This window comes from Copidosoma floridanum, unplaced genomic scaffold, assembly GCF_036245765.1.
Source record: "Copidosoma floridanum isolate Cflo_tuat_1 unplaced genomic scaffold, Cflo_Japanese_pri ptg000024l, whole genome shotgun sequence".
Taxonomy (NCBI): Eukaryota; Metazoa; Arthropoda; class Insecta; order Hymenoptera; family Encyrtidae; genus Copidosoma; species Copidosoma floridanum.
Window position 1 is genome coordinate 7,900,264 of NW_028321901.1, and position 17,468 is coordinate 7,917,731.

Consider the following 17,468-nt stretch of genomic DNA (forward strand, 5'->3'; position numbering starts at 1 on the left):
GCCGCTAAGGCCGGCGATTCCTGCTTGGCGCATCGGTTTCGCTAATCCCTACGTATAGCTCTAACACTGTTTTGCATTCACCCAGGTCCGAAAGACCTGTGGGGCAAGGAAAAAACCCTGGAATTACTCTGAAGGAAAATTCCACGGAAAAACCCGCCCCGAAACAGCTGGGGTTACATAGGAACTTTTCCCGATGAAAACAGTTTTTGAAAAAATCTGCAATTACTGGAAATCGAACCCACGACCCCTAGAAGTGCGTTGTATCAGTAACAAGCACGCTTACCACTGAGCCAACGCTGCTCCTGTTATGTATGTTATTATAACACTATTCATCGAACAATTATGGATATTAAAAAATATTTAAAAACGTACATCATTTGATATCCAATTTTTAGAAATGTTCAAAGTTTTTATTTCCCCTTTCGTAATTTTCAATAATACTTTTGAAAATTTTTTATTGTTCAAACAAATATTGAAATCTACTATTAAAATTTGGAATGAGTTCCATACAAATAAAAACTTAATAGTTTGTTCCATTATGATTCTTCTATTACCGTTTTTTATCACGTGAGAATCTAACAAAATTCACCTTCTAAAATAATTTATTTTTTTCTAAAATATTTATCAGTATCACATAAATCTATTAATGTTCTGTCAACTATTTCTATTGCTAATTTTAGAATCATTGAAGCCTCATCATAAATAATTTAATTAACTTCTCTTTATTTTTTTTTACTGAGTCGAATTTTTAAAAAGCATTCTCTATATTATTGCGTTATGATCTTTCACATAGGCTTTGAGGTAGGAGGCGAAAGGTCTGAAATGAAAAATTTTTTTTTAAATTAAAAAGTGTAAATAGTATAAGTAAGTATAATAATAACGTAGACATATTAGATACATTTAACATAAGTTACGTGTAGTTGTTATAAAAAAATCAGCTTCAGTTGGTGTGTAGAAAGCAATAAAAAACAGTTTATAATAAAAATAAGTGGAACATAATTATTTAACTTAATAGAAAAAAATTCCAGCAATTATTTACATGCTGTTACAATTTTTCATTTACTTTTTTATTAACTCTATTTTTTTTTTTTTTTTTTTTCTACCGGGTTACCACGACAGCCTACTGGCCTAGTCGCGGAAGCCACCCACTAACATCCTATGTGTGTTCTCCCCAAAATAAATACTAAGAGCCCGTAACGCTAAGGAATGTTATGTATCTTTATTAAGCACTAGGTTATCGACTTGGAAGGTGGTGGGTTAAAATTTAGCTGTTTTATATGTGATATTAGTGCAGTGGCAAAGCCTTATCTGCGTTTGCTACGTTACAATCTTGATTTTTTGACTATCTCATAAGAGCCCGTAACGCTCTCTCGTAACAATATAAAACGCATTGTATCTTCATTGAGTCATAGCTTATCTGCTGAAATAGTATAGTACATAATATTAGGAACACAGTACATCGTACAAGACAAGAATAAAGTTAAATTTTCACTGCGAGTGGTATCATCATATTTTTAAGATAATTTTTCAAACTTGGCACGCTACTTTTTTTGAGCGAATCGCATCATATCTTTGTGCAGTACTTTATTGTCGTCTCAGATAGTGTAGTTTATAATAGTAGGGGCTTTGTACATCGTACAAGTGCAAGGATACGGTTAAATTTTTTCTGTGAGTGGTACAATCATGATCTGAAGACAATTATTCCAACTCGTAACATTCCTTTTTTTCTTGAATAAAAGAAGAAAATCGTCGTGAAAAGTTTTCCTGTGCAGATCCAGCATAGCCCAAAAAATTTTAGCTTATTTTGGTTACGGACAATACAAAAAAAAATTCTAGAAAAATTAAAAACCCGTTTCAAGTGTTTGTCTATTCTGGCCCTCGAAATATACCGTTTTTAGTAAAATGACCCATACATGTAAGTTTCTTTATATTAATATATCTTTTAGAAAAAATCTCCATTTCACTACATTGACTTGTTGGATATTATTTTCTATCTTTGACTTCACAAAAATGTCGTTTGAATTTTTACACTAGAAAAAGCAATATATAATTTATAACGGAAAATTTCGGTCACATAGTGTTAGAACCAAATATTCCACACCCTTTAGAAGAAGAAAAAATTTTAAAACAAGTGGGAGAAAATTGAGGTAATGAGCGAGCGAGAATTAGCGGAAAGCGGCAGTCCCAGCAAGTAGTCGATAGAGTGTAGTAGGCTCGTACCCTATACCTCACTGTCCTTTTTCTGTGGCCCTGCCAAGACTAAATGAATAGAATGAATACAAATAATAGTAGCTCTGTATACTCAAATCAAAAATCAACTTCTTATGTAATATATTAAAATTAACGAAGTTTAATAAATCACGAACTTAACTCTAACTTTGGAGCATTTGTATCTATTGCTTGCTTTTGGTATATATATGAATGTAGTAAGGATGACTTTTGGGCTTGTACCCTGAATTTCGTCTTTCCATCTATGTATATATAAATAACTCCTCGATGCAAGTAAAATCATTAATGAGGCATCAAGAAGGCGACAACCAAAGTAAAGATTACTCGTGAGACAGAGTCACCTGAACGAATATCAGATAAGTACACCTGTCGTGGATATTCGAAAATCTTTCCGAAGAAGTTTGCGTGAAAGTACTAGTATTACTAACACCAAGAACGTTTCTACCTTATCCTGACTTCTTCCCGATTATCTCCTAGAAGATCAGAAAATACATACATAATACATAAATATAACTCATACTCCGTAAATGAAGAAGTTGTTCATAACACTTCATTTCTTAATAATAATGATATAATAAAATAATACAAATCCATAACTATCGAATCATTACGATATTTATCATGAATTTTCCATGTTCTATGTACACATACTCATCAATCCATATTTCGGTATTTCAACTAGCAAAGCCGTTGAATCGGGTCAATATACTTACTGAAAACAAACACTCTAGGTGCACAATGACCTTGAGCAAGCTATAGAAGCTGATAAATTGTCCATATAAAAATAAAGGATGTTTCAAGTACAAACCGATTTTGTCAAAAGTTTATTCTTGCGGTTTATTAATTGTCATAGAAAACGCTAAAAAAAGTGGGAATTGCTTTAGATACAATAAAAATGGTAAATGAATTGAATATCCTGTCTATAAGGTTCTCCGTTGAAAAACTACTTGATTACAGATTTTTTTCAGCAGTGATTATTTTTTCTTTAATAGTTTATTTAAACCATTCCTATATTTTCAATCTCATTGAACTTCAATTTTTGATTAACAGTATTACTAATCCAATTTAACAGTTTGATTCGGAGAGTAAAGTACCTTGACGAATAATATTCAAAACTTTTGTTGGGAAATTTGTATGACTTTTATTATTAGATTTACCATTATTTCTACATATTGTTTTATCTTCATTATAATAATAAATCGCAGCTCCTTCTATAAAATTGTAACTGTTACTTTTTAAGAAATACATTCATTTATCATATGTGTTGATAAAATTACACTACTATAACTTAAGTCTGACTCTTTATTAAATATTTTAAAACATACATTATTCATTAACCATAAATAACTGTACGTTCTCATTTTTCATTTTCAATAATAATTTTGGAAATTTGGCATCGTTTGAAGTAGGATTATCACTTAATTAAATAATGTAAATGATGGCAGTAAATGTCGAACTTTCATTATTTCTGATATTATTTTATTTCTGTTACTTTTTTTAGTATCATAAATAATTGGTAAAAAATCGGCCCCTAAAACAATTTTCTTGTTTCCAAAAAGTTAATTACTGTAGCATAAGTCTCAAAAAATTTGCTCAACTATTTCTAAAGCATTTGTGGAATGATTAACGCCATACCCCAAAAGATGACATTAATTTCCAGCAAGATTTTTTTCTACGTTGTAGTTCCAAAAATGTACTTTTAACATTGTTCAATTCAAATGATAATTAAAATGTAATTTGACATGTTTCTGACATTCCCTTAAGAAGTTATATTAAGACAACACCAGTCCATGCCATAGAAAAAAGTTTATTTGTGGTTTAGATAGAATAATGAATTCGCTTCTTTAAAAATTACATCAGTTGGAGAATTGTGCTCTACTCAACTCATGCTTATAGCAGTTTCCTTGAAAAAGTTTTTTCGTGTGTATTTGAATCTGTGAGTCGATAACCTAATGCTTAAAAAAGATACATAACATTCCTTAGCGTTACGGGCTCTTAGTTCTTATTTTGGGGAGACAGAATCTTCAAAGTCGCGAGACCGTAGAACTGGCTTATTGGAATGGAAAAATCGGAAAAAATTCATGCAACATCCTTAACATTTGTAAAATATAATACGACCCAATTGGAATGCCCATATTCAATAACGTGCGATTGTGAAAATATTTTCTGTCTAAATTTTAAATTTATAAGATTTCGGTCTTACAACATAAACGGCATGCAACTCATAGATAAAATTGTTTTTGGCTGTCTAAAGGACGTAAAAATATTATTAGAGCTAGTAAATTTATGATCCTATACCGAACAAAAAAAATCTTTGTGTTTAGATTCTAGGAGTAGTTAAAACTGCAAATTTTCGAATGAAACATGAGCCCGTAACGCTAATTTAGCCCACTTTTTGCATTTCAAACTTAAGGAATACTCTTTTATGGTCTGACTTCTGTTGTAACTTCAGCAGTTAACATCTTTTGAATAATTAAAAAAGTTTCCAGATCAATACCTCCTTAAACGACTTATTAATTGACTTGGACATGAAATATGCAATTTCAAGTAGAACGACCCGTATACATTATTTACTATGCAAAAAACATTATTCTTTGTTTAAACTTTTAGTTTCTAATAAAATTAATTGAAGATATTAAAGCATTATATTTACTTTCTAAAACTAACTTTAATTTAATTCAAATTAATTTAAGTTAATGAAGTACATTGTTATACGAAATATTCTAATGTTATACGTACCAACTTATTGTAATGTTACATGTAATAAAATATTCAACTTTTATTATTTATACAACATTTAGTAACTCTTGGCTCTAATTTCCCAAGAAGTCATGTAGCAGATAATTAAAATAAGCAAATTGGTCAAAACTCGGCCCCTAAAACAGTTTTCTAGTTTCCAAAAAGTTAATTACTGTAGCATAAGTCTCAAAAAATTTGCTCAACTATTTTTAAGGCATTTGTGGAATGATTAAAGCCTTATCGCAAATGATGACATTAATTTCCAGCAAGATTTTTATTCTACGTTGTAGTTCCAAAAATGTACTTTTAACATTGTTTAATTCTAATGATAATTGAAACGTAATTTGACATGTTTCTGACATTCCCTTAAGAAGTTATAATAAGACAACACCAGTCCATGCCATAGAAAAAAGTTTATTTGTGGTTTAGATAGAATAATGAATTCGCTTCTTTAAAAATTACATCAGTTGGAGAATTGTGATCTACTCAACTCATGCTTATAGCAGTTTCCTTGAAAAAGTTTTTTCGTGTGTATTTGAATCTCTGACACTTAAAGCACCTTTCCTTAAAAATATCACTATTAAAACAAAATTATACTGATCTCCTGAAGTAACAAAATTCAATTTACCTATTATAGTTATATTTATTTATGACTTGCTGTCATTTTTTCACCTTTATTTCGTTGTAAAAACTGTTATACTCCGAAATGATTACATATTTAATATTTTTTGTAAAATCGTTGACGTAACTTGATAAAAACCAAGCTATGAAAGGATTTCCTAAGTTATTTATGGATTTTCTCAATTTTGTTTGTTCGATAATAACTTTTGTCTGTTTCTAAAATGGACTGTTGAATTAATCAAACTATTACTTCTAGCACGTATTACAAATTCTTGTTATCTCCATGCAACTTTCATGAAACTTTAATATCTACTATCAATTTACTTTATAATTTTATCATGAATATCTTCATTTTTTTTTACTTTCAAAATTTACAAAATTATATTCTTGACAAATAGAATCAAAGATATATTTTATAAATGGTATTGATGCACAGCAGTCAACATTTCAATGGCACTTATATTAGGTCAACAAAAACTTTATTTGGTACAGCTATTAAATTATCTACTAAAACTAAAAATTTAAAAGAAGCATAAAAGTTATCAAGAAATATTTAATTATCTCTTTTACAGCTCCAAGACACGTTTTATTAACTATTTTTTAAATCCAATGAAGGACTGAGAAATAAGGTAGTGTCTTGGTAACCCTCCTTAAGACTATATGTAACAATATATATACACTAAAAAGGTTTCGGGGCCTGTGCACTTAGCGACTTAGCCTGCTCCAGAACCACGATGATAATATTTTCAGTTCTTTGATAACCTAACGTATCTCAGAGCTACTTGATTATTTTGCCAGATGTTAACCTTTGTGTGTTTGTAAATATTCAGAATTAAATGTCTTAAATTCCGTTATCATAGTAACTTAATTCTTATCTTTAATGTACAATTTTGCAATTTCTTCCGATTTAATATTATTGTCCCAGCACTTAAAACGTTGTTGTTAAAATAAATGATGTTTAATGTAGTTATGTCTGTATTTTTGTGAGTGTATGTTAAATGTAAATTAAACTCTCTACGTTTTAATTTTCCTAAAATAAAGAGAAGCTGAGGATATTCGAATAAGAAGGCAAAACCCCACTAAAATGGCATTATAACGTACGAAAATAAGTATGATTTATTTAGGGTGTGAGGACCATGATTAATATTATTATTTTTAAATAACTAAGATAACACGAAAATTCCTCCTTGTTTTTGAGAGTAGGTAAAATTGGAGTAAAGAACATTTTTGAGGGTAAGGGTGACCGTCTACACTAAAGTAACTTTTTAGTACAAAAAAATGTGATGAAAGTAGGAGCTTACGAGGAGTGAAAACATCTGAGGAAGAACAAGAAAGCGTAATAAACCATTTTTCTTAAGTTAAAATTGCGAAAAATCTATAAAATAACATGTTATGTCATTTGAAAAAGAGCCGAAGAGGAACTAAGGAAGAGGCCTCGGAGGAGCTGAGGAGTTAAGTTACGGAGCAAGGATAAACGACGAGGAAAAATTACCCAATTTCAATGGGTTCAAAATCCATCCATATCTTTCTATATTATATAGTTGTAAGGATGGGGCTTTTCACACAACCCCCTCCCCCGCAGCCCCTCAAACACCCTCTACAACCCCCATGCAAAATAAGGACAAATTCGATTATGTGTGTGTGATGTCAATGTCAATGACGTTTTAACCCGACAAAATAATAGCCGAAAACCCTCCAAGCTCATCTTCCCCCTTGCAGCCCCCCCCCGCTCAATTTTATAGCTACTATGACCCCCCGCATTCCCCACCGTAGCCCCCCTACAAAATAAGGGAAAATTCCGTTAATTCCACCATTATTTTTACTCATTCAAAACATTCCTTATTTTTTTAGTAAGCCCCCCCCCCACGCCCCTCCGCCACCCCCACACATTTTAAAGTTTAGATGCGTATGCCATTTCTCTATTATCTTTCCGATTTTAGTTTCTTCGAAAGTTAATTTTTGTTTATTCTCGAAGTGCACCGCAAAATTTACAACCTTGTGACTTCTACCACAAATTGGATATTCTTGTAATCTCAATGCTGCTTCGATGGGACTGAAATATCTACCATCAACATAGTTTTTTATTTCATCTAAAATTTTATCAATAGAAATACCTAATTTTTTAATTTCAATTATAGCTCTATTACTACCTTTATGAATGTAGTCGTATATTCATTTTATGCTTTGAATAGATTAACAATATTTAATGTTTATGTGACATCTATATTTCATTTAAAAAATTTTATTATATGGTACAACCGTTAAATTGTCAACTATAAGTTGATGGTTATTTTTAGTCTTGTATACATGATTATCCAAAGTATTATTTTTTTTGATATATTCGAGATAACCATTTTTAAAATGTTATGTTGACAAATGGTTTGGAAAAGTTTTGATACGTTTGTTGTTAGATGTATTTAAACATGGGATTTTTTTAGTGTGAGAATCGTGAAGCATGTATTTTAATTGATTTAATTTCACTAATACGTTCAGGTAAAATTATTTTATTGTTACAATGTAGTGTTATGAGGAGATATGCATGTGGTAAACCATGTTTTTAAAGTTCTATACTATCAACATACTATTACTTTCCTAACGGGAATAATTATTTTAAATACCAAATAACTATTTGAATAAATAAGTTAATATATTCAGCTCTTAACATTCACGTATTGCTCTAAAATTTCAGCTGATATAAGGTTAGCGCATCAAATAAAATGTTTTTGAACTTAACTATGATCTGGTTAAAGAGTCAGCGCACTAAGCTTGTAGGAGTGTAAAAAAGCATTATTTTGTATGATTTTAAATCTGTTTAGCTCACCCTTAGTAAGTTTTTATTTTTTAACCAGTGAAATTAAACCAAATTAAAATAGTTTAATTAACCTCTAAATAAATAAGTGGCAACACAAGCACCTCTAACTGAGCAATTTACTGCTAATACTATAATATTACTTTGTTAATTGGGGGTTGGTGCGCAGAGCGCGCAGGGGGGGCGAAGCTCTACTAATATACATTAGTTAGCAACTGGAACCTTACTACGGCCAAAATATGGAAGCATCTACGAAGCATCTAAACAATATGATGTATACTGTATATGGCATTCCATATAATCGCTGCAGTTCCTATTAGCCCCCCTACTAGACCTCCCACAATATAGGGTGAATTTCCATCTTTTTCTCCGTTATTGTGACTTAGCACGAGTTTTGTCCTGACTTTTCACTACTTTCCTATGTACACCTTAAGCCTCACCCTCACAAACCCATGTAGAACCCCCCTCACTCCCTGACTACCTATTCTTACTGACCCCTCATAATATGACGTAGAGTACCATCTTTTTTTATTATTTTGACTTTGTACGATTTTTTTCTAGACCCCTACGGCTTCTCCACAGATTCTCGAAGCCTCTCCTTTTAAAAACTGACAATTTCAGATTAATGACCTTAAAAAAAAAAGTAAAACTCGAGTTAATTTTTTATTTGGACTTGCGGACTCCATCCTGCTACACCACACCAAAGCGCATATGTGAAGAAAATACATTCTTAATTTCAATTCATTATTGTTTACTACTTTTGCTGAAATGAAAAAAAATATTCTAAAAAACTTAACCAGCAATCTTCTGTACTCTAGCTGAGTACCCTATCCACTTTGCTACGAGCAACCCTGGATATAGATTAACCTCTTTCTCCCTGTTCTAGTGTGGTTTGTAACTTATTTCTAATTTCAATATTCATTTACAGTTCAGTAATGAATTCGATTTGATTGTATATTACGTTAATTAATAAATTATTCATTTGATTACCTATTTTTTTTGTATAATGAAATACTTCTTTCCAATACTAAAAAATGAATTTTTTTATGTTACCTAATTCTTCGACGTATAAGTTTTAGTAATTAGTTATGTATGTACAATTAATGATAAAACCAAATTGTTTCTTACTATTTTAATTTTGATGCTCTATATCTTTCAACAATAAAATACCACTATGAAATTAGTACATTAAAATTTAAAATAGATACATTTTTTTCAGTACGTATAAAAATCTTTTATATTAACACTTAATTTTATTATAAAAATTTAATAAATTACAGTTGTTATGTAATAGTTTAAAAAGCAGTTTTTTAACAAAAATTTAATGGTAGAAAATATGAGTTATTTGTTACTTTCTAGATTTATTTTATTCATAATAAATATTTCAGCTGTATAGATTTTTTTTTAGTAATTTTCTTTATTGAGCACTGTTTTTGTATAACGCGAAAAAAAAAAAAAAAAAAAATATTTCATAGTCAATTTTATGCAAAGTACTCACAATAAAATATTCAGGTACTTTTACAGATATTCCGACACCTTTATCTTTTAATTTAATTTTTATTCAATACGTTGTTTTTGTTACGGGTTGTAAACAAAAATGTTTAGGACACATTATATTTGTAATGTTTTAAAAAACTGATATTGCAAAAATTAAAAAATGTAAAGGTTGGTGTTTACGCCAACTGTATGCTTTTGATGTATTACTCCTATTTTTACTTCTTTTAGCATTACTTGATAAATTTAATAGTTACATTTTCTTGATATAATAAGTGCAACTTTACTTTATAGTTCAAAATTATTATTTATTAAATTTTTAACTTTTACTTTCTATCTATTTTTTGATTTAGGACTTTATTATTTTTTTTTTATTACGTAATTATTATACTGTGTCTCTTACTGTTATATTAAGTAAGGACAGTAGCCAATAGGGTTGCTTGTACGTATTTGCATATTGTTATTCTAAAATTTCTTCGTTAATAATATTACTAAGCCAGACACGTCTCAACGTTCTAAGAGGTAACATCTGTTATGCTCTTATCTCTACTAACCACTATAAAAATATGTATACTATGGAATAAGCGCTATTATAAAACTACTGATACTATTAAAATTTTTCTTTCCTCCGTAATTTCCGAACATTAGTTAAAAGAACTCTGTATGGCAAGTCTTATGCTTGTTCGTAAAAGTCTGTGTAAAACTTTATTGGAAATACAAGACATTAAATTCTCTGAAACTTTTGAGTAACTTTTTGAGGTTTTATCAACTAACTTTAATATTTGATTAAGATTTGGACTATTATTAAGTTTATTTTTACCGTACAAGGTTTAGTATTTTAGAATATCCTAATTCTAATAGCAGATTTGTGATTGATGGCCCCAAATACCTCTTTGTTAATGTTACCTTCATCTAAGATAGTAAGAGGCGATCTGAATTAGTGTTATTGTAACAGCACCTAAGTGTTAGTGATAAATATACGACGGATAATTGTTGAACTTTTCCTGTAATATTGTATGGAATGGTAAACTGGTGGGTGATTCAGCTTTTATAGAGAGTTTTGCGTTGCCTGTCTCTTTCTTGAGGGGTAGTTGTAGTTTTTCAAAGCTTAATATAAAATTTAAAGTTATTATAAATAAATCTTCATTTTTCAGACTCAGTAGGTTATAACTAGTTAGGTACATAGTAGTCTTTGTCTCGATACACACAAAATGTACACCTACTAACTTCTTTTAACATTATAATGTATTATTTATATACGTTTTAATGTTTAATCTGGGATTATACCTATACAACTTGAGCACTGAAACAATTGGTATTCTTAAAAAGTTATTATAAATACAAAATTTTAAATTTTTGTTTACACTGAATTTTTTTTGCTGGATTAGAAACTATGAAAAATAGAATGTTTTCTTTTAAAATACGAATTTGACTTAGATTTCTTCGCTTAAAAAACTAACACCAAATTTAAGCAGTAATATGATTGAAAAGTTTGAAAGACATACATGTATGTTTTTAATTCTTTAAAGTACGTTCATCATTCCTTTAGTGTATTATTCCTGCGAAAAAAAATTAAACCTGCAAATCAAATTAAAAATAGTAAACATTAAAAAAATTTTGCTCATAACTAATATTATTACGGTAAATATTCAGACAGTCGCATTTATTTTTGCTTTTCATAACATGAAGAAAAGTACTATCGAAAAATTTTACTTGCAGGTGGTGAAGATGGAGCAATGGGTTGGTCAGCAGCACCCACGCTCGTCGAACGCCAAAGAGAAAATTTGACGGAAAGGTTAAAACGCGAGTTTGGTCTTTTTTTGAATGACGATGAAGAGGAAAAAACTCGCAAACAAGGTACTTAAATACAGTATTAATTAAATAAAATATTCTACGATTTCTTTAGCAGGTCTCGAGTTTACTGTTTGTTTGCAAAACAATAGTAAAAATTAGAAAAATTGACTTTCTGTTGTAGTAACTGTTTTTTGTTTTGTTCACTTGATATTTACTTTCAAACAATCGACATGAGCTGATAAACATCAACACCTTGTTTTCGGGCTTGTCGATCATTAATCGGGTCACGTGTACTTCCGTAGCTTTGGCACACTTTGATTGTTTTCTTTCCTCGTAAATCTATGACACATGAATTATAAATAATATCTTTTGAAGTTGACGTCTAAGTTGGCTTGATATCTTTATATCAAACCATGTTAATCATAAATAGATAAAAAATTTTACTTGAAACTTAAATTCATAACACACAATATTTGCGAATACAACTGTAACTTTAGTAAGAATAACCTTACAAGTTGGTAGGTAAATATTTTTTGGTCTACATAATTCACTTTGAGTAAAGAGAAATAAAGCTTTTTTTAAATATTTAACAACTTCAATACAGTATCATCATAATACTACTATAACATTTTTTTCTGATCCACACAAACTTTTAATTTCATTATCTATTAAAAAAGTTTTGAAAACGCTGTTAATCCGGTTTTGCATCTTTTATTTATCAAGCACCGTTAATTGTCAAAAGTTTCACATTTTTAGTTTTTTTCCGACCCACGTATTATTCAAATAATTTTTACCAGGAACCTTTACCACTTTGGTGTAAAAGGTGTTAATCCTATAAATCTAACTAGTAAAGCCATTTATCTTATTTTCTATTACCTATCGGTGACCTATAATCCCAACCCAATTGTTGGCCCTGCTAACCACCTGAACTCCTCCTTTTATTCTTACCTGACCTTTACAACTGTCCCTGCCGCTTCCTCATACCCAGAGTATCCATAGTGTTTACCCCCTCGTTGCTCTGAGGCGCAGATCCAGCCGTGAGACTCGAGGTGAAATATCAAACAGATTCTTAAAATTTTTTACTTTTTTTTAACAAGAGTCCTTATTGAAAAAACCGTAAGACAAAAAAAAGTTGCCTAATAGAAAATAAGTATTTTAAACCTAACCTACATCTACATATTATTGTAACACTCAACAAATTTGTCAACATGTTTCATAAAAATAACTCTGCATAGAAATAACTCACAAATAATTACTTAATAATCTATTGCAAATTTCGAAATAACCAATAAATATTCCGTACAACTTCATTCCCGATCTTTAAAATAGCTTATTTTGAGCATTCTATTCAAAATATATAGACTGAGATGAAAGATACGTGAGAGATTTAATCATTAACACAATTTCTACTGAAGATCTTGTAGAAATATGTGTTAACAAGTCTTTTACAAGATGTCTGGCAGCAATAATACATTTTCCTATTAGTGCGAAAAACATAAATTTTGTTGAATGTACTAATTTAGAATAGCAAAGATAAAAAGAACTAAACGTTGTTGCATCATTAATAGATATAACGCGCTTGTTTACTGCATGATAAGCAAAATAATGCATTTTTAAGAGCTTGCACGTTCTTGTAAACTATTTGACCATCGCTCATGAACCTATTAAATACCTACCAAAACCTACTAAATGAAAAAAAAAAGATAACTATTCTAAAAATTGTATGAATTTTAATAAATGTTGACTAACACATCTCCAATTTTGCTTTTGGTTTTTTCACATATTTTTCATAATACAGTTGATGGTATATCTAAGAATAGCAAGTTTTTTGTCTTGTAAACTCATTTGCAAAAATGTATAACTCCAGTTACACTTTATCAGTCAACTTCTTCTTTTTTTCTCTTTTTAAAAACTGTAGAACTAAGTTTTGGGAAAAATTATTTTCAGCACAAATTATTCACAAATCCATACTTTTATTAGCACATTAAGAAGGCTCTCCAGTAAAGACTATAAATAAAAGTTCAAGTAGTGGTCAAGTTAGTCTAAGCCGTAATACATTGTCTAAACTCTTTTTGAGGGTTCCTATATCGAAACAAAAAATATCAATCTGCATTGTGCATTGTGTGCTGAAGTATGTACATAAAATATAAAAATAAATTTAAATGTGTTTCAATTTTGCGGGCTTGTAAGATAGCAGACCGAACAACAAGCAAACCTACGAACCTTCGGTAACTACTTTCAACACTAAATATCCTTTGATTTTGCTTAGCGAATGAATATTTTGGTAATACTATTTGAAAGAGTATTACTTCAACAAATGTGGCTCAGTTTTTAAATCATATGCAGTGAATAAATGGTAAGGCCTGTGTTAAAAGTCCAAATATCCAATTTTAGTTTTCTTCAAATTTTGTCCAGCAACTTGCCCTGAAATTTTATCTATGTTTTTATCGAGCTTTTTTTATTAGAAATTTCAACCTGACTATGATGACCAGTTTTTAGTAGTAAAAAGTAGAAAAGCCTAAAAATTACAAGAAACTATAATTTTAATTGACAAGTATTTCAAACTCATGAATTTAGAAAGTAAGCTGCTGATAAAAAAGTAAATTACACTACAAGGGACGAAACTCGATAATCTGCTTCGGGGGTGAAGTTGTCCCCGAGGCAAAGCCATCCGAAAACAATTAGTTTCAGTGGTGATAGGTTATGTTTAGGTTTTTGGTTAGTGGATATTAACAAGCCTGAAAAGCAAAACAAGTTGGTCAGAACAACTTAATTTTATTTAAAATCCTTCAAATGTTATTAGGTATTGAATAACATTTTATAGATTCAATTATTTAATAAAAATTTTTGCATATCAACAGCATTTAAACATTTATACATGTAGAAGTTTTCTCACAGCTCCAAAAAAATAAATAAATGCAACGTAGGTAAGTACTTGATACTTGTGCACCTTGGCACTGCTGCTCGCTCTCTCTCTCTCTCTCTCTCTCTCTCTATCCCTCTCTCTCCCTCACTCTCACTTTCTCTTTCTCTCGCAAGGAGAAGTATAGAGCAGGGAGTTTTTTTCTCCTGACCCCTCTACACGATATAAGTGTCGTATCGATAGGAAAGGAATGTTGGCTTTCTTCCCTATACACTGCTACCGAAACTCGAATTTCCAGGTGAAGTAATGTGGAAACAAATTTTTAATAGAAAGTGAAAATCAACTCCAAGTGATAAATTTAACAATCACTTCTGAGCCACTATAAAAATCGTGAGATTGTCGTTTGCACATCTCCTAAATAAAAGAAACAATGAAGACAAAATATTAGACGTTTCAATTAGGGTTTATTAAAAGAAATATACATACTTACACTTATAAGAAACTCTGAGGGTCATTAGCACTATATATTTCATTTGTACACATATATTGTTTGGTAAGATTTTAAGTACTTGAATGCCATGCTCGGTCGTAATCCGACTATTTGACTTCTTACCAACGGAGCATCAACAAGTATTGATTTTAATATATTACTTCTAAGTTCGTTGTTCTAGCGGTACTATTATGCATTTATTTTTTGTGTTATAACAAAGACACCATATTTGAAAAACCCATTTTTCACTGAGTGAACGATAAAAATACAAAGAATTTCGCACGTGATAGGGGACGTTATTTGAAATTTATTAAAACAATTAAATGGTAAATAATAGTAATATAAGACATCCAATGACACTTGGTTAGTAATTAAAATATCGTTCAATAGTGGTACTGTCAAATTTTGTATTTATTAGGAACAAAAAGACATTTCGGCCGTTTGGATAATGTCCCGGCCCTCATCAGGTACAAAAATCTATGAGTAATAAAATAAATTCTTTACAATACAAATTTTGGTGAATACAATAAACGCAAATTAAGTAAAGTGTATAATATACCTCTGACTCTTACGAAAGGAATGTAAAATCGTAATATAGTCAAAGTTTCAAGTTTCGTTGCTTTTATACCCTGCAAAATACTCTGCTTTCATGTAGTGGCAAAATCCCCCGTGAAACATCTTGCCAGTGAAGCTGGCATTTTCTACTCTAATGGGGTATCAGGTCCACTCGCCAGTGCGTAGCTTTTCCCTGGAAAAGACTCCATATTTTAGGACGCCTACTCCTAGCCTGTTAAACCAGCGCTTTTTGCCGTAGCATGGGATCAAAATTAATTAGCATCCCTAAAGAAGCTTCATGTTTTAGGGACCACATCTTGCCAGAAAGCCCAGCGATCCCTGCCTGGCATCGAATCGGCTAACCCAGATCTATGGCCGTGCCACTGTTTCGCATTTACCCACGTCTGAAGACTTGTGGGGCAAAGGAAAAACCCTGGAATCAATCTAAAGGAAGATTCAACGGAAAAATATACCTTAAAATGGCTGGGGTTTTATAAGAACTTTTTCATAAAAACAGTTTTTTTTTAAATCTTCATTTAAGAAAATCGAACCCACGACCTCTAGAATGGTACTGTATCCGTAACAAGCATACTTACCACTGAACGAACTCCACTCAATTATACACAACATACTTCACTTATCGTTATAGTGAAATCAGCGCAAAGGGTCTTAACTTCATTCTCCTTATTAGAGTGTAACAAGCATACTTACTACTGAACTAACACTACTCAGTTATACATAACATATTTCACTTACCGTTATAATGAAGTCAGCACAAAGTGTCTTAACTTCATTCTCCTTGTTAGAGTGTCGTTCGTAAACTATTTATGATTTTTATTTTTATTTACTGTTTATTAATTGATTGGGTTCAAATTACGTCGTAAGATTAATATATTTTTTATGTAATTAACTATTTTTTTGTGTGGACCATAATTGAATAATTTTTTCCCAAACTCAGAAATACAAGCTTTTAGTAGTTGCTGTTCAATACACTAATAAATATTTACTTTACTTTTATAAACTAGTTACTTCTAAAATAAATTAAATAAAAAATCAATCATACAATTTTATCAATTTTTTATAATTTTCAAAAGATTTTCTAGCAAATCTCACTTGTTTCATCTTTTTATTTATACAAGGTTCTATTTATACATTAATTGATTTTTATTTTGTTTTATTCTTTCACATTCTTTCGTTTGGGACTTGAGTGATTTTTCAACTTAAGAACGATTATTACAGATAGCAGGGTATATGTTCAGAGAGTTGAGAGGAGCGTAAATATGCAATTGAGGAGCTGGATTTAACAACTCGACCAGCTCTCGGCGTCCCTAAAAAGTTCTGTCATAAAACAAATTATAAAACTTCACAAATCGTTTGAAAAAAAAAAAAAAAATAGCTAATAGAGAATTGAAAAACACAACTTTTTTCGTTTCACAGTTTCTTTGTTAAATGCATAGTTTTATAGTTAAAAATAAAAAAATTCAGAAATTTTATTCGCGCAGATTGAGTTATTGAATCCGGCTCCTCAATTACTTATGTCATATAGATATACCCCAATGTACGCTTTTATTTTTACTTCATTAAATTAAACGCTGGCAAAGTACCAAAATAAGAAATATGTGAACAAGGATTATTTTTATTTACATATTTTCGATAGTTTAAGTAATAAAAAATTAAAAAAGTGCAAATTTTTCGCCTCCTAGACTCATTTTTAAAAACATGTACCGAAAGTTCTGTTTTTTTTTTCACTGAAAAGCTGACAGACTCAATTTGAAAAAAAATGTATTTGAAATCAGTTATAAGCAAATTATTACTATTATTTACTTTTAATGGTAGAACTGTCAAATTTTGTATTTATTAAAAAACAAAATGAC

The 17,468-nt window shown here is 30.3% G+C and overlaps 1 protein-coding gene across 7 annotated transcripts in view; it reads left to right on the forward strand.

The window, feature by feature from the left end:
- The window catches only part of upSET (SET domain-containing protein upSET), a 485,572-nt gene that overhangs the window by 437,624 nt on the left and 30,480 nt on the right, over nucleotides 1–17,468 (forward strand). For 5 of the 7 annotated variants that reach the window (XM_089595068.1, XM_089595071.1, XM_089595074.1 and 2 more), the window contains one exon: nucleotides 11,612–11,749. The exons of the other annotated variants lie outside the window; for them this stretch is intronic. In XM_089595068.1, the coding sequence (XP_089451194.1) occupies nucleotides 11,612–11,749 (138 nt within the window). The remainder of the gene's footprint in view (nucleotides 1–11,611; nucleotides 11,750–17,468) is intronic. 7 annotated transcript variants of the gene reach the window in all.